This window comes from Salminus brasiliensis, chromosome 1 (genome assembly GCF_030463535.1).
Source record: "Salminus brasiliensis chromosome 1, fSalBra1.hap2, whole genome shotgun sequence".
NCBI lineage: Eukaryota > Metazoa > Chordata > Actinopteri > Characiformes > Bryconidae > Salminus > Salminus brasiliensis.
Window position 1 is genome coordinate 80,076,674 of NC_132878.1, and position 25,557 is coordinate 80,102,230.

A 25,557-nucleotide genomic window follows, 5' to 3' on the forward strand; every position below is an offset into this window, starting at 1 on the left:
GCAGCAGAGATGTCTGGAAAAAAGCTGTGCTGTGTATATGCAAGAATTGACTAGCCTGCCAGTGACTCATTGATGCTAAAACATGAGGCTGAAGTGGGCCTGTTATTTATTTTTATTCTTGAAGACATGTCTTCAGGTAAGCTGTCAAACACTCTGTCCCAACATCATGGTAAAGGTTTCTTCTTAGTGACTCTGGCTTCAAAAGCATAGCATCCACCTCTACAGACATCTGTGCTTAAAGTTCCAATTTACTGCACATTAAGCTGGTCACACATATCTATGTGGCTAGCCACATGTTCACACTCGCATGCACTGGTTTTAATCTGTCCAACAAGAAAACCCTTTTTTAATTGACCTTTAAGTCCATTTGAGAGTTTTCTTTCTTTCATTAATTGCTCTTAGGCGAAACATCCTCATGTGTTTGCACAGTGATGCCTCAGGAATCTTACTACTACACATTTTTCTGAGTTCCAGTTAAATGGCCCTTTCCTGGCCATGTCAAGCGATGAAACATTCCAGACCATGAATTACATCAGTTGACAGTAGCCGGAATCTCACTTTTTTTGGCAGTAGCCAGAATTACATTACTTGATGGTAACCAGAACTGTGTTACTTTGTGCTTGCCGAAAAAACTTTACTTAATGGTAGATGAAATTTTGAGTAGTAGTTGTAGCCGGAATAACATTTCTTGATGGTAGCCAGAATTGCGTTACATAACGGTAGAGAGAATTACCTTGATGGTAGATGGAATAACGCTACTTGACGAATAATAATGAATAATAAATCATTCAAATAATCAGAATTGAGTTACTTGGCACTTGGTAGCCAGAATAATTTTACCTAATGGTTGCGGGAAAGATTTTATGTGACGGTAAGTGGAACAATGCTACTTGATAGCAGCCAGAATAATATTACTTGAGGCCAAAACTTTGTTACTTGATAGTAGCCATAATTAACGTTACTTGATAGTAGCTGGAATTACAATACTTGATAGCAGCCAGAATCACGATACTTGATAGAAGCAGAGATTACGATACTTGATAGTAGCCAGAATTAACGTTACTTGATAGAAGCTGAGATTACGATACTTGATAGTAGGCAGAATTACAATACATTTTAGTAACCAGAATTACAATACTTGGTAGTAGCCGGAATTGTGATACTTGATAGCAGCTGGAATTACTTTACTTGATAGAAGCCGAGATTACGATTACGATACTTGATAGTAGCCATATTTACAATACTTGATAGTAATCAGAATTACAGTACTTTGTAGTAGTCAGAATTGTGATACTTGGTAGTAGCTGGAATTGTGATACTTGAGAGTAGCTGGAATTACGTTACTTGAGAGTAGCTGGAATTACGTTACTTGATGATAGACAAAATTCTTTTACTTGATGACAGCCAGAATTTCATTACCTGATAATGATGAAGACAGAATAACACTATTGATTATAGTCACATTGATGGTACCTGGAATAACATTACTTGACCTAGCAGGTGACCTAGCAAAGCCCTAGTTAAGATTTGGTAATCACTAAAGGTGGGCATACACTGTATGATTTTAGAAATCAAATTCCAAATAAAGACATCTCAAATAAATAAACAATACTTTGTTATTGTTCATCTATCCACTTTTCTTCCACTATTTCAATTTTAGCCTTATATCCGTTTCAACATCCCTTCCCATGTCTTCTGTTCCTGTGCTGCTCCTGCTACTGATTCTAGACCTGGCTGTGAATTCCCAGCATGTTTTTGGGTGTTAGCTTTTGGGATGCACAGCAGACTAGTCAGACGGACTCCTTGCACTCCAGTTTTCAGACAGTTGTGAAAACATCTCAGCCGGAAGACGAAAAGACTCACTGCCATTTCTCGCCACAGCTTCACCCTTCACATCACCCAACCCAGTCAACTCTCCTTTCACAGCCTGGTCTTCGCGTGGGTGACCGCTGGCCGTGTTACTGTACCGTCAGGGGCAAGTGAGGCTGTGTGGAATGGAAGCACTGAAGCGTTTTATCGTGCCAGGCCACTGCCGCTGCTGTCTGGGCATTGTTTCCCCTTCCTCTGTCCCGAGCAGACAGAGCCAAAGCCTCCCATTCTCGTCCCTCCCAGAGCTTCCGTTCCGAACCGAAAACAAGGCGAGCCCCTTCCAATCACGGCCAGAGACTGTGAGATATCTGATCTGCTCTGTGATCAGTGTAGCACAGTTTCCAGGAGTCTCAGTGACTCAGAATACTGATAAACCATGTCTGCACTGTTAACAAACAGATATAGCGTGCAATTATTACTGTTTTCCCTTTGCACACAATTCTAAAGACCTGAAGCTCATCAACATCAACAATATGCCTCCAAACTGCTAAACTCTAAGCATGATTCCATTTCTTCTCACTAAGATATTATTCAACATCGAACATAGTTTTGCAAATCTCTAAATACAAACTGCATCATTTAGCACGGTTTGGTCACCTAGGAACACTGGCCTTAGAAATTCCTAAAATTCCCTAATAAACAAATAGTCTCACTTATGTTGCACCTGTGCAAACTCTATTGAAAAAACTCTTCAATCATTTGTCAGAGTATAAAAGAGACCTTAAGTGACCTATACAGGCGTTAGACTGCTTCGCCAACAACGCACATTTTGTTGTGCTGTACCATTTCTATTCCCCATTTCTAAATCCAGGAATTCTAAATCCAATTGAGGCATTATTTTCTGCTGCGTATAGTGTATAAAGTGTATTAACGCAGACCCCAGAGTCTGTCGCACTACTCCAGGCAATGGAGGAGGCATGTGATAACATTCATGCAGATGAATGCCAGGGATGAATACTCTGCACATTCATCATTTTTCCCACCTGAAAATCTGGTAAGATTTTCTGTATTTTTATGTCACAGAACAACAAAATTTGACTTTTGTTGTTGTTTTTTTACACAATATTGTTGAGCCTCCATTAAAAGTAAAATATCCCACACTGTTATGAATAATGCTGAACATGGCAAAACTGGGATATAAGGTTTTACAACACCATAATTTAATAGAAGCTCATTTTTATAGTGCAATCTTCTGTGATATCAGTACTGCAAAAAGCAATATCAGAGTAACGTAACAGGCCATATATTGTGCAGGACTGGTCTACACTGCAGCCCTGTGACTGCAGTGAAGGGACTGTTGTGGAGAGAGACTCCCTGGAGGCGGCGGGTGGAAAAATGTGGTGGAAGGGTGGCTGACCCTCCTGCCCTCTGCTGCGCTCCTCGACTGACCCACTTCCACCACAGCTGGGGCAGGGAAAGGGGATTACCTAAAATCACTGCTTGTCTACCAGAGGAGAGAGACAGAGACAGAGAAACAAAGAAGGGGAGAGATGGGGAAAAGGCAAGGCAGAGACAGAGGGCAGAAGGTGTGTGTGTGTGAGAGAGAGAGAGAGAGAGAACGAGAAAAGAAAAAGATAAGGAATGGGAGAAATGTGGATAAAAGGCAAGGCAGATGGAAAGAAACAGAGAAGGGTAAACGAGAGAGAGAGAGAGAGAAGGGGAAAAGGCAAGGCAGATGGGAGAGAAACAGGAAAGAGAGATAGACAGAGAGAGAGAGAGAAACAAAGAAGGGGAGAGATGGTGAAAAGGCAAGGCAGAGATAGAGGGCAGAAGGTGAGAGGGGAGAAAGGGAGGGAGAGAGAGAGAGAGAGAGAGAGAGAGAGACAGAGAGATTTTTGAGAGACTTGCTCTGACATGCTCTATGCTCAGAATGAAGTTTCCTTTGCTCTAACATGATCTGAAGGAGTGTTCATAGCACGAGAGAGAGAGAGAGAGAGAGAGAGAGAGAACGAAAATGTGTGTGTGTGTGTTCTGGATCAGCCCTGTCTGGGTGAAGTCGTGAAGTCTAGTCTGTCATGTTCATAAATGGCACCATTGTCTACAGGAAAAACTCCCCAAAAAGCCTCAAGATCTGCTCACGTTACTGCACTCTCTGAGAATCCGATCAGCGCTGCTTTGAGATTTCACACAAATGTGGCCTGAGACTGCTCTTTAAACAGATAACCAACACATCAGCCACCTAACTGCAGTGGAAGGAGCTGTATGTGGGTCTTTTTTCCACTGGAGCCGTGCATCTTGTGCCCAAGTGCCGCTCTATAGATGAGCTTTCCTGCTTGGGAGGTTATAGAGTTCGTTTCAGTGAACTGCACACTCATGTTATTTTCTGCAAAGTCTAGCCTGGCCAGAGAGGACCGGGGCGAGGAGCAGCAGCAGGGCGGCTGGACCGGAGGTGCCCACTCCAATGCATTTTTTTTGGCCTCGTTATCCTGGAGCTTAAAGCCACAGCCCCATAAAGACACATCAAGAGCTGGGCACACAACACACGACAGCGGCCCGACATTGCGGTACAGCAAGAGAGAGTGAGAAGAAGAGAGAGAAAGAGAGGACCAGAGAAAGCAAGAAAAAAAAGTGAGAGCGAGCAAAAGAAGTTAAAAAGTGGGTGAGAATAAGAGAGAGAGAGGAGGACGAGGGAAAAGTAGAAAAGTGAGAGTGAGAGAGAGAGAGGTTAAGTGAGCAAGAGAAGGAAGTGCAGAACTGAAAAATGAAAGACAGCGCAGAGAGTGAGACTGAGAGAAAGAGCAAGAGAAAGAAAAGAAGAATGGAAACAGAAAGAAGATAAAAGATACACAGAGTAAAATGAATAAAAAAAGAGTGAGAGAAAGGAGAAAAGAGAAAGAGCGAAAGGAGAGAAAGGAACAGAAAACGAGAAAGGAACGAAATAAGGGAACAGAGAAAGAGAGGGGAGAGAAAGAGAGAGAAAGGAGGGAGAAAGAGAGAGAATTAGGAGAAAGAGTGAAAGGAGAGAGAAGAAAGGAAGAAGAAATAAATAAGAAAGAAAGAGAGAGAGAGAGAGAGAGAGAGAGAGAGACGGAAATGGAGAGTAGGAGGAGGGAGAGAGAGGGGAGAGACAGGAGGGAGAGAGAAAGAGAAATGGGAGAAAGAGTGAAAGAATAGAAGGAATGAAAAAGGGAACAGTGACAGAGAGAGAGAGAGAGATGAAGAGTGGTGGAGCGAGGGAGGAGGAGGAGGAGGGAGGAGGAGGAGAGAAAAAAGAAGTTCTGGAATGTTCCACTGTGTAATGTTCTAGAATGTTTGGTGCCAGCAGGCGAGAAACGTTGAGCGTTTTCTAACAGAAAGACCTTTCCCTCAAACGCTCTGCACAAAACCTGTGTGTGCCAACAGACTGAGTAAAGAGTGAGACAAAACAAACACACACACACACACAGCGGCGTGGAAGGACGTGGGTGAGACACAACGTTGCCCTTTTCCTCAGCCCTCTCTCTCTCTCTCTCTCTCTCTCTCTCTCTCTGTCTGTCTGTCTGTCTGTCTCTCTCTCTCTCTCTCTCCGTCTGTGCCTCTCCGTGATGCACACAAAAATGCACTGTTCCACAGCTGGGTGACTCACAGCAATGGAATCAGGGCTCTGCTATGATCATCTGCACAGCGCAGGGGCTTTCCTCCGCAGCAGGAAAGGGAGCAGAGCGGACGCAAAAATCCCAAAAACACAGCGCCATTAAAGAGCAAAAGAGCAAAAAAAAGGGGAGGAAAGAAAGAAAAAAGAAAATCAACAACGCCTGAGAGAAGCAGTGGGGCAAAGCAAAGAGCTGGAGCAAGCAGCGGAGTTTGAACGTGCCTCCTTGAGCATTTGCAGTGAACCTGGCTGAAAGAGCGAACACCATCCAGTCCCGTAGCTCCTGCTCATTGCCATTCCTCCCTCAGGGCTGGAGGAGGCGTCGACTTCCAGCAGCAAAAAAAGAAAGAACGCTGGGCTGGATCCTACCTCTGCTCCAGCTGAGAGGAGCGGCTAAATCTCTGCTCCTAATACAATCTGCGCTTTTCCGTTAAAGAGCTATACCAGTAAAATTACATACCATAACAAAACAAATGTTCCTACATCATGTGTACTTTTGCTCACTTATGAGGGCAAGTAAAACACCTTTTCAACAGTTTGTGGTAGTGCATTAAGTAGCAGGGTGGCTCAAAACCGTCAGATTAGCTAATGTGCTAATGATGGTGCAGTGCCAGCTTTGTTCTGCTAGCAAATGAATGTGACCTGCTGGCTTAAGAAGGCAATACACCAGAAGCAAAGATGACACACTGAAGCAAAACAATGCTGTTTTGATCAGAGACCTCCCTCTGACCGTGATTGGTCCTGATCATCACACAATTTCTTCAGAGACCTCCCCCTGACTGTGATGGGCCCTAATCAGAAACTTTGCTCGTTCTGGATGTCCCCCTGATTGTGATTGGTCCTCATCATCACATCGTTTGTTCTGAGACCTCCCCCTGACCATGACTGGTGCTAATTACCACATCACTTGTTCTGAGGCCACCCCTGGCTTTGGTTGGTGATCCTAATCACCATACTGGACGATTCTCAATTTGTGTTCTTTTCTGTGGACTTCATCATCGGTCGCAGCCTAAGGTTGTTCAACTCAAACGTTCGCATCTACAGTCTTCAGCCAAGCACAGCCACAAGTTATTGAGGATGCATCAGGACATGACTTGTGTGGATTTGGCCCAGACAAATATCCCAGAATGCATTACGCACCACGCTGCTGTTCCAACTGCAAAATTGCCGTACACCGCCTCTCCACCAGGGGTTTGTACTCGCAAGTCAAACTAGTCCGAACTACCAAGTACCTTAGAAAAATTGGAACAACAGAGTTTTAACAAGAGTTTTAAGAATCTATTATTGTTTGTTCCAAGACCTCCCCCTGATTATGATTAGTCATAATTACCAATATGTTTGTTCTGCGACACCTCCCCCTAATTGTGATTGGTCCCCAATCCTCCCACTATTCACTTCTACTTAACCGTGATTAGTCCTGATCATCACATCGTTTACTCTGAGACCTCAACCTGACTGTGATTGGTTGTAATCACCAATTTGTTTGTTCCAAAACTCCTTCCTCGACAGCGATTGATCTATAGCCCTGTTTATTATATTATGAGACTCGTTTATTTGGAGACCTCCCCTAATTGTGATTGGCCAATTGATCTGACTGTGATCCATCACAGTTATCACCTCATTTATTCTGAGATCACCCCTGACGAACCACTGGTAGACCAGAGGTCTAGTGACCACTGGTAGACCAGGGGACTTAGAAATGTTCCAGTGGGGATTATGAATGTGCCACCCCCACTACCTCTGGGACCAACCACTGGTAGACTTGAGGCCTAGTGAACACTGGTCTTTTTTTTAGGTCTTTCACCATTTGGGGGTACATTACAGTATCTTTCAATACAGTATCTGCCGATGTTGACCCATCCATAATTACATAATAATTACATAACTAGCAAAAGCAGTGTTTTGTGTTCTGTTGCAGTCCAAGCTGCCAAGGGTCAGCTTTGCAAAAAGAGTCCCCAGCTGGTTATTAAAGCAATAGTTTGGCAAAAAAAAGATTTTTCATATCAATAGCATATCAATTTCATATCATACCAAATTCAGATTCTTTAGTTTTGTACTAAAATAATATAGTAAGGATAATATAGCTAGCAGATAAAATATAGGATTGTCATACAGAACCAGAAACTGGTGTGGTCATGAAAATTGCACAGTGCTAACTGGTGGACATACGTTTCCATTACTCATCAACTGCATTAGCCTCAAAGCTCCAGCACAAACCTAAGAAAGAAAAAAAACAAGCTTAGCTGATCAACTGCATTTGCAGTAAGGGGTAAACTATGTATATTTGACTGTTCACTGAACTATCGCTTTAGGAGCTTTTTCATCCCAGGCCAACTTTGTGCCATCTATCACGAGTGGGCTGTGCGTGTGTGTGTGTGTATGTCCGGCCTACACATCAAAGGAAGGCACACTCTTCTTTCTCTCCTCAAGGCTGTGGCCACATCTGGCCTGGATGTGAAGCTATTGTGGCTGTTCTTTGGAGTCCAAAAACGGCTGCTCTCCGCACAGATAACCTGGAGAGAGCGAGAGCGGCGGCCAGGCGCGATCTGTTAACAGCTGTGCAGCTCCACATGGCCACATTCCTCCAGTCGCTCCCCAGATCCTCACCGTCTGACGGCCTTACTCACGCCGTCTGACAGTCAGGTTTAAGGGCTCCTTTTCACTACAGTGGTTTGAGGGACTACAGTGGGTGATATAAGGCACTGAAGGTTTGCAGTAATGAGCCACTGAAGAGAAGAGAGAGAGAGAGAGAGAGAGAGAGAAAAGCAGGGGCATAGAGAGCAGAAGAGCGAGGGATGGGAGAAGGCCTCTGCCACATCAGCAGGAAATATATTTGCGCAGCCTAAAGACGGACAGCGAGGAGTGAGGAATGGAGGGGAAGAAAGCTTCTCTCAGTTTTCTCAGTCTGGTGAAGTCATTTAACCCTCTGGGGGGAAAATAACTGACATCAAAATGATAAGAAAAGTCAGAAAGCAAAGCTCTATGTCTTACGTCCACCTCTGTGTGTGAGGCTGCTTTTGTGTACAGCACTTTATGAGGATCTTTATGTAATTATGAGCATATTTAGATAAACACACATACACAAATAAAACCAAGCAGCACTGTGTGCACTACGTGTGAGAGCTGCCACAATAACTTGCCATGTTAGAATGCTTTAATGTTCACATGATACACTCTTATAATGTGGGGGTTCTGCACAGAACCGTGACAAGTAAAAGAACCCTTTATGAATGCTACATCAAACCCTGTTTGCTTTGAGTATGCGTAAGACTGCAATAGGTTGCATGGAGTGTTGGGAGTCATATAAGCGTCTGTTGTTTTTTTCCGCAACATAAAGGGAAAAAATCTGGTTGCCAGATTAAACCTTTATGCCAAATTTCACACTTGTGGTTTTGTGTGTTGGGGTGTGTGTGTGTTCATTTGCTTTCCGGTGAATACTGAAGTTTGTTTCTAATTCGTTTAAAAATACTGCATCAAAGTCTAGTCAAGTATACCATACAGTAAGGAAGTGCATTGGTACTTAAGTGCTCAGTGTTCAGGTATTCGTTGTTTCATCATCACGACTGTGACTGTTTCGATCATATTTCCAAGTAGGTTCACTCATTTACATTCCTCCACTCCACAATACAGGTTCCCGAACATGACTGAGATGCCAAGGAGACACGGTCAATGATGTGACTTAGAAGGCAGAGATAGCACGGCTGATAATAGCTAGATGTTAGCTACTCTACTTACTCCAGACAACGTTAACTAGATGTTAGCTACTCTTAACTACTCTTGGGAATATTAGCTAGATGTTAGCTACTCCAATTACACCAGATAATGTTAACTAGTCTAGTTTTGTCAAAGTGCAACATGATGTTGCTCATACAGTCTGATTTCTGAAACCTGATCCTGCATTTCTAAATTCAGAAGCCTTTCTGTACAAGCATGATATCACAATCAACCAGAGCAGCTCAACAGCCATGTTTCTAGAACACATATAAATAAATTTAATAAATATGTCAGATATCAGTTTATCCTGCATATAGAAACACTTTGCATGTTTTAGAATACTAATATCTTGTTTGCATGATTTTTTTTTTTGTAATCACTAGGGTCCGTTACTGTGGTAACTGTGGTAAGTCTGTGTGACCTCTCATCTGAAGAGGACTAGAGATTTAGACTAGGTGTTTGAATTTTCAATGAGAATTATCGAATATAGACATGATCCGTAGGTGCAGACCTAATTAACAGTATATACTAAACAGTATCTCAGGAAATGTGACAACACTGGGTCCTTTTGCGCTGACTTCATGACCAGTCTGGCAGGAGTAATTGCGGGGCATAATTATTACTCTGAAAAGCTGAGGAGGAACAGGCTCTCCTCTTAGCACTGCCTGCCAGTCCTCAGGCCACCCATCATGAGCTCAAGGCCAAAGGTCCAGAGGTGGTACAGCAGCACCCAGGGAGTTAGAAGGCAGCTGGTAGACGCCCGTGGGTGTCCTAACCCTGTTTGGGCCAGTGCCAACAGCTCTGCCAGGCTCTCTTACTCAAGCCTTCATGCCCAGCAGGAGACTGAGTTACAACTGCCAAGCTGTGGAGATGTAATGACAGGAAAATGACAATCGCCACGATTCATTGCATCAAACCCAGAGCCACAGGCACAGGCGATTAGGTAAGGAATGGACATTCCTGCCTGCTGAAGGCATTCAAGCCACGCACACACACACATACTCAGACATGCCAGCCTCAACACGGCTAAGACAAATGTTTAAAATAAGAGATAATGGCACTGCTCTGCCAAGGGCTGGGAAAGCGTTTATCAACAACTTTCCCCAGAAACGCCAAGTTAGCACTAAAAGAACAACAACAGCGAGAGCCGCTGCTTATCCGATAGCAGTTGTGACACCTGGCTAAAAATGAACGCTAGAACACCGGAATTTAAACAGAAAATGAGCGCCTGAACAACCTTTCTGCTAATGATTAACACCACTCTGGAAACATGCTAAGCACAGAGTTTCTCATGCTGTAAGCAGCCCATTCTCTCTATTTTTCCCACTCAACCTGCCCTCACCATTCCTTCCTCTGAAACCCAAATGACCCTGTGCCACAGGGTCTTAGTATTCACACTGGGCAAAGTGAATTAGGTTATAGTTGCAGCACCACTTTGGTGTGCAAATAGTGGCAGGAGCCCACAGAGGGATAAGGCTAACGGCATACGGTGCATTCCTCTGTCTGTCAGTCGGTCAAGGTTTATTTGTTGACAGGAATAATGCAATTTGCTTAGGGCACTAACAGGGAGATGGGGTGGTGGACAGTCTTTCTAGACGCTTTATGAAGGTGAAACCTTACAGTTTACCTAGAAACACTGTTGGGTGGCTATTTCTGTAAAACTGCATATTCATTAAGGAGGACACATCTGACCCAACATGTGCGCAAAACTACAATGCAACAACCATCTGACTCATTACATTCCAAAAATACTCCATTACTCCAACACAGACTATTCCAGCTTCTCCAGCATAATAAAACAGCCAATAGAAGCGTATTTACTGACAACAGACCTTGGATGCACTGCAGAGTTCCATCCTCTCTCCGAATGGTGAACGTTTCTCCAGGATTCACCTGGACCAAGATCACCTGACAAGATCACCAAACAAAAACATCATTAGTTATAGTAACTTCAACTTTGCCTCTAGGGAGCCCTCAGGAAAAGAGCAGCTTGGGCAGCAATCTCACCTGTTGCGAGGCATCTCCATTAATCATGTGGTGCATCATGGGAACCTCGCCGTTCAGCAGTGGCGGAAGCTCCAGCATCTGGTCCGTCATCATCATGGTGACGTACATTCATGGAGCCTTCCCCTGCACAGCCGCTGTGGACAGCAAAAACACACTCGCCATTAAAAACACATTCACACCACACTGAACTGGACCGCTCTTTTAACATCAGTTAGCGACCACGCAAATCAGCCACGAACGGCTCATTAAAAAGATCAAAGGGTGCCACAGAGCTCTGCCCAATTGTCCATTCACACCCGCCCACCCACATGTCTTATAGAACGTTACCATTAGGATCAGAGTCACTGCAACTGATGTCACCAGCATTTATGTGATGATGTAATCTGTATAGGAATTAAGTCATCGGTATATATAAATGCAGTTATGGGCCGACTAATTTGGTGCAACAGCTGGTAGACCAAGCAGCCAGGATAAGAAGAAAGACATGGGTCAAGTTTTCGCTGCCACAAACTGTTAAAATTACCTGTGCCAGAACTCTTGGCCTTGATGGACTTATAACGAGCAGACCAGAGGACCAGAGGAAGGCAGATATACTCCCCACTAACTACATCAAAAAAAGGGATGCGAATTTCCCAATGTTTTTTGCTAACATGAAATTTTGGCACAAAGTTCAGCTCGATCTAAGTGAACTCTAACTGACTCCTCCAACAGCACCTTTGGCTGCTATAGCAAAACCATATCTGCTGGAAGAGGGGCTTCAGCTTTGAATAGTCATCACTGCTGAAGGTGCTACTCCAGATTATACTGCTTCTTTCAGTACTCTTTGCTAGTGTCATTTTGGGCAGTTGCTAGTGTCATTTTTAATTCTGATACTTGGGTAACTTAAATGGACTTAACTAAAGTGAAGTTTTAGGTCATGGAAATGACCACAGGGAAAAAGAGGTGCTTTGCATCAATGACACAGTGTGTCCTAGATATAAATATAAAACTTATGATTTTATAAATCACAAAATCTTAAAAACAGAAGCAAAGCATTGCTATGGCAGAGTTTTATCAAATTCCTCAAGAACGATGGAGCTTAGAGGTCAAATGTAAACTTTATTGCTAAAATGGGTCAAACCATACTTGGATAGTCATCGTTATATTTGTGTCGGGGATCCAAGCCTATGTCTGGGACACAATGCAAGAGAATACAGTAGGTTTTCATGTCAGATGAGTAATGGAGCCTTCCTTATTTGATGAGCTAATGAGCTAAAAGAGCTAATTGGTACACGGGATGCTGGTGAGGACTTCGCCTTCTACCCTAAGGTATTTTCCCTACAGTAACAAGTGCCAACATGTTAGTTTGTCAGAAAAATATCTTTTCATCGTTTCTGGGTCAGCTAGAGTAGTTTATCTTGTTAGCAAAACATTGTGCACATCCATAGTCATGATGGTACCTGGAGTTCAAAATCTCTCAAAGAATCTGCAGAACCTTCAGCTGCCACAGCCAAGCATCTTCTGCTATAGGCTTCAGAAGTGCTGAAACCTTTCATTCTGCCACTGTGGCAGATTCTACTCCATGCTTTGTCTTCTTCCTTCTTCCTGTAATTCAAAACGCCTTAGGTAGAAACTTTCTGAGCCTGCAGAGTAGCACACGTGAGGCTCATCTGCCCCGCACTGAGGCCAAGCATGCATACTGATGATTTCCAAAAAGAAAGCATTCGAGTTCAACAAGAACGGGGCGTCGTATTTCTCTTCTTCCTAGCAGAGACAACGTCCTCCTCTCCACCTGTTCCAGTGGATCCCTATCAAAGTCAAGAGGCCAAGGGAAAACAACAAGAACTTCCACTGCCATAAACCGCCCACTGCCATGAGGTACATGGTCATAGAAAAGTCACAGGTGCCACAGGTGAACTTGTTGGCTCATCATGTTCACCCTCATAAAGCAATCACACACCTTCGTCCTAAACACTTCACACATAAAGGCCCTTGTTGAGTAGTTGAAGGTGATATTTAACTCTCAGGACTTTTCTCAGGTAATAAACACCTCGACTGCAACAAGTGTTCCTGCTGCAAGGCCATCATGCACCATGTAAAATGTAGTCACAACAGACCCATTGAGTCTCAAATTTTTAAGTGTTTCATCAAGTCATGAGTGATTTTTCTCACCCTTTCCAGGCATGCCCAATTCCTTTACTACAGGCGTGATAGCACAGCCTGTAATTACCAGCATCTAAAATCATTAACACAGCAATTTAACGCACCAAGCCCCCAGGGTTCAGAAACGAACACTCACTCATTCTCCATCTCCCGCTCCCCCTCTCTCTCTGCCTTTTATGTTTTCTTCATTCTCGCCATTCCTTAGGCAGAGTGGTGTTGGCCTGGGGGGTAGAGTTCGGAGCTTGCTCTACCCCCCCCCCCCCCCCCCCCAAGGGAAATGATTCAAGGGTCTATTCAACACTGGATAGAGGGGAGACCTCCTACCTTCAAAGGTCATGTTGTTATTACCACATTATAGAAGGGTACTTTGCTACACAGCCATGGACTCCCATTTTAAGGGTATTCCCCCAATTACGCCCCCCGACTCTATCCACAATCCCCCACAAAACACAGTCCATCTGCTTCACATCCTGTGTTGCGCAGGACCAAAACAAACGCCGTGGAAACAAACGTTGCCTTGACAACGGCATCTACAGCAGACCCGGGGATACGGACTCACTGCAGATTACAGGGAGCATAAATCACCCGCAGTCCACAAAGCACTTTTTCCATCCAGTTACTTCAGATAGTGGTGGCTTGAATGTGGGTTTTGTGGAGGCACGTACACAACACAGCAGAAGAGCCTTCACACGTAGAATCACTTTCTGCTTTGCAAGTGACTTACGGAGGAGTTACAGAGTACTACATAACATATCAACCACAAGCAGGCCTACAATGTCCTTCTGCATTCGTGACATGCACCCAGAAGGAATCTTCCATTGTACACAGTGGCACCTGACACCTAACATCTGTTGGATAACATTATGCAATGCTATTATGAACGACGAAAAGCTGCAACAGAGCAGTTGCAACGTCTAGCTGCCCGCCACCCAGCCCAACTTCTCTGAAAAGACAGATTTCTTTCAAATCTGCTTTCACGTCTGGCACTTTTACAGCCCCAGATGGGGAGTCGGTCTGGCGCAGGCCCTATAATCCAGCTAATGATATGTAATAACACAGAGGAAACTCAGAGAAACCAAAAAAATCATCCCTCCTTCTTCTCCTCCTCTTCCCTCCCGCCTTCCCTCTATCTTCTCCCTCTACCTTCACCCCTTGGCTAAAAACCTCTTCTTCTAACAACTGGATATACACAAATGCACACCTCCTCCTGTGTCTCAGGAAAAACTCCACACTCAGACATTCATACGAGACAGAGAGTACATGTGTGTGTGTGTGTGTGTGTGTGGCGTGTCCTACTTCTGGATTGTTTTTTTTTTTCGGTGTAACTCCATCTCACCTCTGAACATTCACCGTTTCCAACAGCCTCCAGCCTTCCTCATGAGTCACGTCTGCGACTCCAATCAACATTTACAACAAGATGAAATCACGTCTTTAAAAATATCCTCGAAAAATATCTCCTCCTCCTTCTCATTCCAGCAGTCACCTCTCCCGCCGCGAGTCTGGGGCCCGATAAGAGCTGGGGCTGATCTGGGACAGACGGTAGGCTGAGGACATGTCACTGGAATGTTGCTGAAATGTTGTGCAAATGTTAGCACTTAGAGTTCAATACTGTACTGTAATTTGGAAAACAATCCTCAACATTTCAACACTTCCAAAACTTTATTTAAATAAGATAGCAGACGGCTGATGTTGTATTTTGCCTACATCTTTTAATAAAGGGTTCTTCAAGGGTTCTTTAGTAAACGCAATGGTTTTATACAGAGCCATGACATCTCAAATAATCATTTTAACAATTCTTTTCCAGGTTAAATGGTTCCTGTCCATGACACAATAAAGCATTTTGGAGTCTCTGATTACTCAATGAATCCATTGAGAGTGAATCCATGCAGACTGTTAACACTGCACTGACAGACTAGCTGTTGGGCCGCACTGTTACACGTGGCCTAAGAGCCATAGAAAGCCTTCCTAGAATCACAGTGTAGACTACCACCCCACAAGCCATACAAGGAAACTGCACATAAGGGCTGTAACAGCACATGCCTTACTAACACTGCCTCACAGGAAGTTTAGCTTTTTGAGATATGTGTACAGAACTGTCGATATACAAAGGGTATCATCACTGACAAACTGTCTATGTGAATGTGTATTAAGGAGGGCAGGCAGAATTTACACTGTCCTGCATTCATCACATCACTCGACACACATGCTCTCGGCCTCTTTGGTCCAGGGAAGAACATCTGGGCTCATCCTAAAGCTATGTTATAATGTAAGGGCTTAAATAATGACCCAGCTGAGCTAGGGCTCAGTCCAGGCCCTCCCTGCTGACACATGCTCCAGCAATATCCCACCCAGCTGAACTGAACATGAGGGTGGACATTTTACACACCATGTTTAACATTCACTTGATTTTGTGTTTTAAATGTGTGCTGTGTTGTGATTAAGGGGAATTATTAATGTAAAAAGTAACACCAAACAACTAAATGACTACTAAATTAATAGTCAATTAATTTGGTAATCGATTTTAGTCGGCTAAATTGCTTAATCGTTTTTTATAGTCATATATTTTCAAGTCAGATATTCTGCCAGAAAATAAAAGCTGAAAAAGATGCTTGCTGTTGCAGGGTTGTTTATGTAGTCATGCCTATACAACTCTCTCTGAAACACAGTCCTGACTTTGGTTAATGACCACCAGGACACATATCTAGTCATTGAGACAATTCCTATTATCTCTAATCAAGTGCACCCCCCCCCCTCAAAGAAAAAAGGACTGAGATCAGTACATTCTGACATCTCTGGACTGCATCACTGATGAAAAGCAAAGCTAAATTGAGTTATAAACATGTTATCACCCCCCCAAAATTGCTGAGCACATGGAACAAACAGCTGTTTTCCAGATAGAGCTCTTCAGGCTTCATAAATAAAAAACAATAACACGCACTAGTTAAAATTATCTGGATATGAGTGGACTGGGCCTTATGCTTTAAAATGTGCTTCAAAGTAAAACGGCGGTGGTTCCATTAAAATTTACTTAAAACTCTTCATAAGATACAGTTAAGGATTATTCCAAGCAAAACACACATTTCACTCTTTTAAACCACACAGACCTCACTGAATGCCCATTTAAGTAAACAGATACTACTAGGAGTCTGTATAGCCGTATGTATACTAATACCCACACCCAGCCCTACTTAAAACCTGAGCCACTTTGTGATGGGCTGTAAGCTCACACTTTTGCCCAGCAGCAGTGACACAGTATGAGTTTGTGAGAGAGCTTAAACACAGGACAATACTGAAGAAGAAGAGGAGGAGGAGGAACAAGGATTCCCAGAATGGAGCTTTGGCATTGCGTAACCAACACCCCCCAAAACCGCAACATGATACTGTCTTGAAGGAGAGGAGCTCGAGAGCATCTAAACCAGGTCAAGCTGTTCCTGTGACTGAATCATTCTCTCCTATCAAAACACGCAGGAGTGTATCGGGATTACCCCGCAGAAAATCAATCACTTGTACATTCAGGCGTAGTGGGGAGAGGAATGAGGGGACCCAGCAGGTGGAGTTTGGGGTAATGGGGGGTGTGTCGAGTGGGGGGGGGGGCTTGCCTGAAAAACAGGGAACCCACCAATGACATCACTTCTCATTTCTGAGAAAGTTCAAAACAGACACCCTATTATTATCCCATTATAGGGCATGATTAATTAATTATTGATCTTAGCACTGGAAACAAATATGAACTATTTAACGTTTCAATTTTATTGACATTTACAAACTTAAATTACCATTGGAAAACAGAGCAACATAGTGGCATATCACTCATCCCTATTGCCACTCTTCTATTGATTTGCTAACTACAATAAAACTATGCATCGTATTCAAGTGTGGGTCCACAAACAGACCCTTGCCGCTTAAGCAGAACAAAACACCAATTTTCATATCATATTTAAACAAATACTCTCCTTTTGTAAAACTAAAACTGCCAAAAAAACAGCCCTTAATTATGTTCAGTCCCCCAGAACAGCAATCCTCACTCCTAATTAACCACACAGGTTACAGCTCTCCACAGAGAGGGCAAAAACACCTCTGCCATGCGACACGTCTACAAGCAATGCAAAGGAGCACACAGTGCAACCCCCCTTTCCAGCTCCTCCCCTCTCTCTCCTTAAAAGGTCAACAGGTCAAATTCCTTATCCTCATTCGGGCCTCAGCTACATTTTACACACCAGTAAACTGGCTTTGGGTGGGTGGGTGGGTGTGTACACAAGGGAAGTTCTTCCCCAGGGGTGGTTACAGTGGTGTTTTTTGTTTTTTTTTTCAGGGGGGGTGTCAAGGAAGAGGACAAAAAAACTTATCAAATATATCAGAATAAAACTTAATTCTTAATGTATCTTCATAACTTACTGATTATTTTATTATAACCTATTATTATATTATAATTATATGTGCTCTCAAAACCATCTAAAGCAATCAGAACAATATACATTGCGATTAACTTTCAGGGCCTGGATATTATGAAGAAAGTGCACTAAATGGATTTCCAAAGTTAAAAGCAAACCACTTGTCAACGAGGGGACTGCCTTTAATAGTACAAATGATATAATACAAAGCACTGCTTCTAATAACATTCTGAAAAGTCAGTCAAACCCGTCACAATCAGGCAAATATACTTAAACTACACTAAAGGTACCAATAATTAAAGACGATTGGTAGAATTCTATGATTTGGTAGACATGCAACTCCACAGGACTGGCATACAGAAATAAATGGTGTGTCCAACTCCTGTGAAAGGGTTCAAATTAAATAGCAAAAACAATAATATACACAATGAAATGCAAACTGGATGTTTTTTTATTTAAAAAAAAAATAGAATAATGTCTTCTTTGAAGAAGAAGACGTGATACCAACTTGGCACCTCAACCTTACACTGAGTAAAACCTATTTCTGTCCTGTGCTTTCACATCTATATATTAGGTGGCACATGTACATATTGTTCTGTTTAACTCTTGTACATTAGCTTTTACATTCTGAGATGGTGGGAATTTCAGGAAATATGATGTTCATAAAGTATATAATCAGTTTTAATTGTCTAAAAAACACGTCTCTCATGCGAACCAGGATGTCTCAGAGCAACGCTCCACACCTGGCTTTAGCAGCTGGAAAAAGCACAATACAGCTGACTCGAGCACATCAACGAGCTGCCAGCATTACCTATCATATATGTCGCCATTCTGACTGTGAAGGAAGGTGCAAGTGATAAATTATAGGGTCCATTCAGGCTTGTTTACATGTCCCAGAACTTCAGACCACAAGCGATTCTGACATGTTAAATGATCCCACTGTTGATTGTCCTACATATACTTTATAAATGCTGTATTAATGGAAGAGTCTCCTCATAAATGTTTTATTACAGATTTTTATTCAATTTTTCCAATACATCTGTTGAGCAACTTCAGCCACAGAGATGTGTAAATTGCTCAAAATACCTCTAATACTGCGTCCAAGTACAAGAAAGCTGGCCTCATTTTCCTAGCAGAAAAAAAGTCGTTGTTTACCAATGAAATTACTTTTTTTTGTTCACAACCGCAGCTTGTCTGATTGATGGAGCACCGGTCTCGTTTACTTGTTTACTTAGCTATTATGCTCCACGTTGAATGGAACATCGACCTTAATCTGACTCCACTGTACCAGTTTCAGTGTTTATACAAAGGTTTTTCCACTCATTAGACCCCTTATTAATGGTATATTATGCAAGTGGAAAAAAACACTAACATTCCTAGGAGCCCCCTTTAGGCACTTTGAAAGGCTTCTGTAAAAATGAAAGGTGTAGAAGCATTTCACCTGCATTAGATTAACATACAGGTATGATCATATTTACCTGTAAACTATATGTGGACCTTAACGCTAGTGTTCTCTAAAAAGGCTCATTAAGAGGTGGGAAGTGAGCTGCCTCAGGTCACTTTCAGAACGCTAAAGCTGATCCGAGGGGGCTTTGTCTGACCGCCTGAAGAGCTTACGGGTAGTTCATGCTCCAGCAGCACCGTTTTACAGGCACATAATGAGGACATGTTTACCGAATCCTGTTAATTAGGTCTGAATCTCGTTAATGACCATGCTCATCAAAATCACAGCAGCATTGACACAGCAACCTGCAACCTTTCAAACGCTCAACTCCCACCTTCCCTCCTCTCTTTTCAGAGGAAGGTAAGGATGACATTAATTTAGATAAAGCCCCCCATTCCAGTCAGGTCAAAATCCATAAGCCCTCCCTAAATTCTCTCCAAATGTACCATCAGGTTTTCATAAGATAAAGTCTTCTAAAGCCACAGAAGTGTGCCTTCGGGGCAGCTGGCATTTGCAGTAACTTGGCACAACTCGTCCAGCAATATCAACGAAGGCAACAATGGTAGCTCAACAGACGCTCAAAATCTCGCTCAGGAATTGATGGAGACAGATAGGGGGCAACACCTGACCTTCCCTTGCCATCAGCAAAAAAACAGCTTTGGATTTCTATGGTCGCTGTTTGCGGATAACATCAGTGCTTTTCAAAGAGGAATCTCTGAGGTAAAACTTTAGCCTCAGGGGGGGAGTGGAGAAGGGAGGGGACCGCAGCAACCCAGGTGCAAAACATACAACGTCCCAGGACTGGGGAAACTCACAGCCATTCAGCCTACAGGAACACAGCAAAGCCTGTCCACCACCAGCATGGGTGAAGGTCCCAGAGTAGCCTCTGTCTCTGTTTTAAGACTCCTGGAGTTCCGTAAGGACGTGAGGGGACAGGAAGTTTTAACTTTGAAACTGAGTAGAGTGGAATGTGTTCAGACCCAATGGCTCCCATCACTTTCTCAAAGGTGAAAGCCACCTGATATTTCAAAATTTCTACACGGTTCAGTTGCTAAGGAGTAAACAAAGTAATTTAGAGAGAGTTGACTGTAAAGAGACTGTGATAGTGATAGGAACCAGGTAAGGAATGTGTGCTCAAAGGTCTTGGATACGTTCAAGCTAAGCCACGTTTCAACATAGGGCTGGACGATATGGTAAAAACATATTATATCACAATGTTTAAAGACATGTATCAGGATACACAATATTTATCACATTACAATACGTGTAATCAGAGACTAAATACATCAGCAGCATAACACTTTTAAAATCGACTATTCAAAAACTCTCCCTTACTGAATACAGTGATTTTCATTAATATCTGCTGCACATTAATACCAGTCTAATTACACTGTTTGTAATGAATTGGTTGCAGGGTTTTTTTTTTCTTTTTTTTGAGGGGGGGTGTCAAGGAATAGGAAAAAAAACTTCACTATTTAATTTAACAGTACTTCTCAAATATATCAGAATAAAACTTAATTCTTAATGTTTCTTGATAATTTACTTATTATTTCATTTTTATTTATTTTAATGTGCTTTTAAAACCATCTAAAGCAATCAAAACAATATACATTGCGATTAACTGTCAGGGCCTGGATATCAAGAGTAAAGTGCACTAAATGGATTTCCAAAGGTAAAAGTAAACCACTTGGCAGTAAGGGGACTGTATACGTTCAAGCTAAGCCATGTTTCAACATAGGGCTGGGCGATATAGGAAAAAAATATTATATCACGATATTTAAAGACATTTGTCATGATACACAATATTTATCATAATACATGTAATCAGAGACTACATTCATCAGCAGAAGACTTTTAAAATCGACTATTCAAAAACTTCCAATTTTCATTAACATCTGCTGCACTTCATCTCATTAAACCAGTCTAATTACACTGCAGTCTAATCAACCTGCAGTTGATCAGTGTTTATTAAGCACTAACACTATCCTCGATATGCTTAGATAATAAGATAAAATATTGTCGTATTGCCCACCTCTATTTCACTACTAAGGAACTACTAAGTGAACGTTTGAATTCCCCCATGTTTTTTTAAGGATACAAGTTTGTAGCTGTGATTTGCTAGGTAAAGAAAGTACAGCCCTCCCTCAACAAGGAGGACCAATTCCACAGCGGTGGCTATATGATTATCATCGGGTGATATTATGGCACACTGGATTCAAGGTTTGTCCTGGGGTAAGTGCTATGAGCTCCACCAAACACAAACATTGTGTAATCAGGCAGTGGTGTCCAGCTCTGCGGTCCTGGAGGGCATTAGTCCAGCACCGTTTGGAGAATTCCCTATGAAAAACTAACTCCACAGCAAGTTACCAGATTTTGTAGGTACGTTTGCATAGGGAAATCACCAAACTCCAACCCTCCTAGACAGGAACTGAACATCCCCACAAAAAAGCATTTTGCTTATCTGTATACAGTTGCTGGGCTAAATACTGTGGTTTTGAAAAATTGATAACCACAAGTCAAATCTTCAGTTAAAAATAGCACGCCGAGGTACACCCCAGCAAGGCTGACGCGTTATTATGAAGATTCGGACACCGGAGGCCAAGAACGGCACAGCAGAAGAATGCCACAGGCTTCACATTCTTTCAGCGGTCGGGACAGGAGCCCGGGGGCTGAAGCTGAGGCTGAGGCTGAGTTTGGGATAGAGAAGCATTCAGAGGGAGGAGGGTGACCTAGGTGCGGATGGCAGTGTATGGCTTCTCGGACCTTTCCTAGATGTGTGACAACACAGAATCAGACAGCAAGACAACAACACTATTGACTGATATTCAGGCTTATGAGAAAGAGGGGCTAGGACTAGAGACAGGAGGCACGGGTACAACCCCCTATCACCCAAATCACCCAAATCTTCAAATCACATCCCATAATGTTATCACTGGCTGTATCACTTGGTAGTGAATAGAGCAGGGGTGTTGAACAGCAGGGCCACGGACACGAACCCAGAGGAAAGTGCTGCTTTCTACACCTCAGCTCAGTTGGCTCTGGAATGCCGTGTGACGTCACGTGTTTGGGATCAGATTTCCTCGGCTATTAAAATTTTTGGCTACATAAAAAAAAAAGTTACAAAACACTCAGTAGAGGACTGTCCACCTCGCTTTTATCATTCGTCCACGATAACCCTTGGGCATACGTGTGCAACGGGGGGGGGGGGTGGGGGGGGGGTGTCACACACTGGTGGTCCACGTCAGTAAAAGCCTGGTAGATCGACAGATCCCGACGCGTCTGCCCCGAAGCATCAGCACTAAGCTAGGGCTAGCTGAGCCCAATCCGCTTGGCTTAAGTTTTAGCGCTTCGGCTAATTGGCCAACCTTTCCTTGAGCTTCTTCTCGTTTGCTGGCATGACTTCACCGCTATCTGCCGACCAGCTGCTGTGATTTGACGTGTCACTTCCCCCCTTAAAGCCCTAACAGACCCTTTTCCTCAAGCTAGCACTAACTAACTAGCTACCTCCATAAACTGCAGTGAAGGTCTGCTCTGTAAACGCCTGATGCTGAAAGTGTTAAAATGCCCACGACGGCTCGAGCGAACACAGCCCTCCAGTCTCCAATTCCAGAACTTTCTCTAACGGATAAAAGTGAGAAGAGGTGCTAAAGGGGGTGTTTTCTGTAAGTTAACTAGACGTCAGGACTGTGTTTAACCTGTAAAACGTCTGTTTTGGAGGAATAAATGCTTTGCTAGCCAAACGGACGGTTACAAAACCTCAGGGCCGAGCGTTAGAAGCTCAGTTTAAATTAGGCTCGTTTTAAAAAAAGGTCCAAACCGAAAAAACGACCCAAGCGAAGTGAAGCGCAGCGCTGGAAAAGCTGCACGAAACGAAACACACGAGCTGACAAAGACGTCTTTTATTAGAAAAACAGGGAAAAACAGCTTTTTACGTTCGTCAAAGAGTTTGAGTTTCGTTTTTCCCTCATTCAATTCGACACTTCCTTTTTTCCATCAGCTCAGACAGCCGGCGTCTGCTCGCCACTCAGATCCTCTGCAGCTTTTCTAACTTGGCCAGATGTTCCTCACATCCCTAAAACCTCAGGTAAAACCAACACGTCCCCCCCGACTGAACGCAAAAAGACAAGTTTTACTCACGTTGGTATTCTGTCAATCCTGCTAATCCACGTTTTAAGTCCTCCGTGCCTGAAATTTTAAAAACTCGCCATCCCGGAGCTGCTACGTCCACAGTGGAGCGGAATGTGGGATTCCGCCATGTCAATTATGTGGCAGTGCATAAGGGGGGGGGGGGCTTTACCGTAAATCACCGCGGAGCTGCACCTCTATTGGCAGAAGGTCTCATCAGCGCTACCGTAAAACATCCAGGAGCTGCTCAAATGATTGCTAAAACCTTGAGATTAAAAATACCAATCAGCATATTTAAATATTTAGGATGTCATTTTGAGAAGTTGACTCATTCATTCATAGTGGTGGTGATAAAACCCACACATCTTAATGATTTAATGGCTCTAAAACTTACATTGCAGAGGGTTATTACATGAAATGGTTATTAATATGCTGCCTGATTGCTTATATGTAGTTGTGATTAGGGTCTTAGTCTGTTTAGGCTGTATAGGGACCAGTGAAATTCCCCAAATCAATTAAAATCAATTAAAAAATATTACAAAAATATTATTAAAATTATTAAAGATTTAAAAAACGTGAGCTCCTGTTCATACTCCAGTACATACAGACCATGTTGTGCTATTGGCTTAAAAAAAAAATGTATATATGTATATATATATATATATATATATACACACACTTTATTTTTCACTATGCTAATATTGCTAATGATTTAAGGGCTTTTAAGCCTAATTATAGTCAAAGAACATTAGACTGCATGTAGCATTCGGTTTCTTAGACGTTTCTTAGAAGGTCTACCTTGTACTTTCACAGTCATGTTATGAGGTCCTTACTGTTTATTGGTCCACTATAGGTGTAATACACTGCAGACTGTAACCAGTCTATGGTAGTTACAGTGATCAGTGTTTCACTGTTTACTGGACATGGTTTAGGTACTGGATTGTTCTGGGCACAGCAGTGACACTGACATGGCAATGTGTGCGATGTTGTTACAAGTGTATCTTGTCCAGCTGTGTTCCTGGGGTTTTTACACGTCAGTGTCACTGCAAGGTTAAAAGTGGACCACCAGAAATATCCAGCCGGCAGTGTCTCCATGGTCAGGATATAAGGCTAGAGGATGGCTAACGCAAGCTGTGCATAAGCAATATGCAGCTACAACCTAAGGGTTTCTAATATAGTGGCCAGTAAGTAATTGTGTTGAAAAGTAAACATAAGTAAGTATTTCCTCTAGGCTCTATAGAATGCAGTCCAGACCTGTAGGTCCATCAGAATAGATATAAAAAGTTATAAATGATGAAAACCTTTGATGTCTTCAGGTATTTCCAGATGTCTGAATAAAATTTACTGAACTGAACAGCTGAATTTCATATGATTTGGCAACACATAGACATGCACAGACGCACACCTCCCATTCCTTCTATCATGAATGCGTAAGGGAATGCATACAGAAGGGTGTTCATGATTTGATTGGGGCTGTGTCCTTTCCTTAATTTAATTTTACTGTAGTGCTGTGACACAGATCATGGCATGACGCTGTTTCTCTTGGCATGAACTCCAAGTACATGAAAATCACTTTTAACACTAACCCCTGTGTGTATAGGCCGAAAAGTGGCTTACTGTGATGAGGAAGAGGAGGATGGAGATTAGAGCTGTCACTATTGATCTGTTACTCATGGTCTGGACTGCGTTAGATGATTGAAGGTGTTCATTATAGAGGTTTACTGCTCCACAGTGGCGCGCTGATTGCTCTGTACCAGTCTTGTACCAGATTGTTCCCCTCTAGCATCAGTGGCCTGTGGGGCACTACTGGTATGCCGTTGGGAGACCTTTACTATGGCAGCTCTAGAACATCCCACAAAGTTAGTGGTTTTCCAGATGCACCCTTTACCTACTGTCACAGTCATATCAGAATATTATGGAATTATTGGAATGAACTTTTGCAGCATGTATAAATAAGAAAGCCCACCAGTCAGTTGTGGCACAGTGCGAAACGGTCATCATGGGCAAAGAACTGGTATGATAGAGTACCAGAAAAAGGGTGGCAGCATTTCAGAACCTCCAGCTGCCACTGCTGCCATTTCTTTGAACTGACTGAATCCTGGTTAGACTGCGCTGCTACTCCTCTTCCCAGTAAGAGGACTTCCAGAAGGCCTTAAAGGAGGAATCTGTACCGGGCACAGCACATCAAAACTATGCTTTACTACATGACACCAATTTACGTTATACCTCAGCCTACATACTACTGGGGGATTCTGACTGGACACTTTTTTGTTTAGCATTTGACAACTTCAAAA

The 25,557-nt window shown here is 42.9% G+C and overlaps 1 protein-coding gene across 2 annotated transcripts in view; it reads right to left on the reverse strand.

The window, feature by feature from the left end:
- The window catches only part of fndc3bb (fibronectin type III domain containing 3Bb), a 76,412-nt gene extending 53,028 nt beyond the window's left edge, over positions 1 to 23,384 (reverse strand). For both annotated transcript variants that reach the window (XM_072690542.1, XM_072690534.1), the window contains exons 1-3: positions 23,276 to 23,384; positions 11,162 to 11,295; positions 10,987 to 11,062 (exon numbers count right to left, since the gene is read on the reverse strand). In XM_072690542.1, coding sequence (XP_072546643.1) covers positions 10,987 to 11,062; positions 11,162 to 11,269 — 184 coding nt within the window. In that variant the 5' untranslated portion in view covers positions 11,270 to 11,295; positions 23,276 to 23,384. The remainder of the gene's footprint in view (positions 1 to 10,986; positions 11,063 to 11,161; positions 11,296 to 23,275) is intronic.
- Positions 23,385 to 25,557: the final 2,173 nt, after the last annotated feature.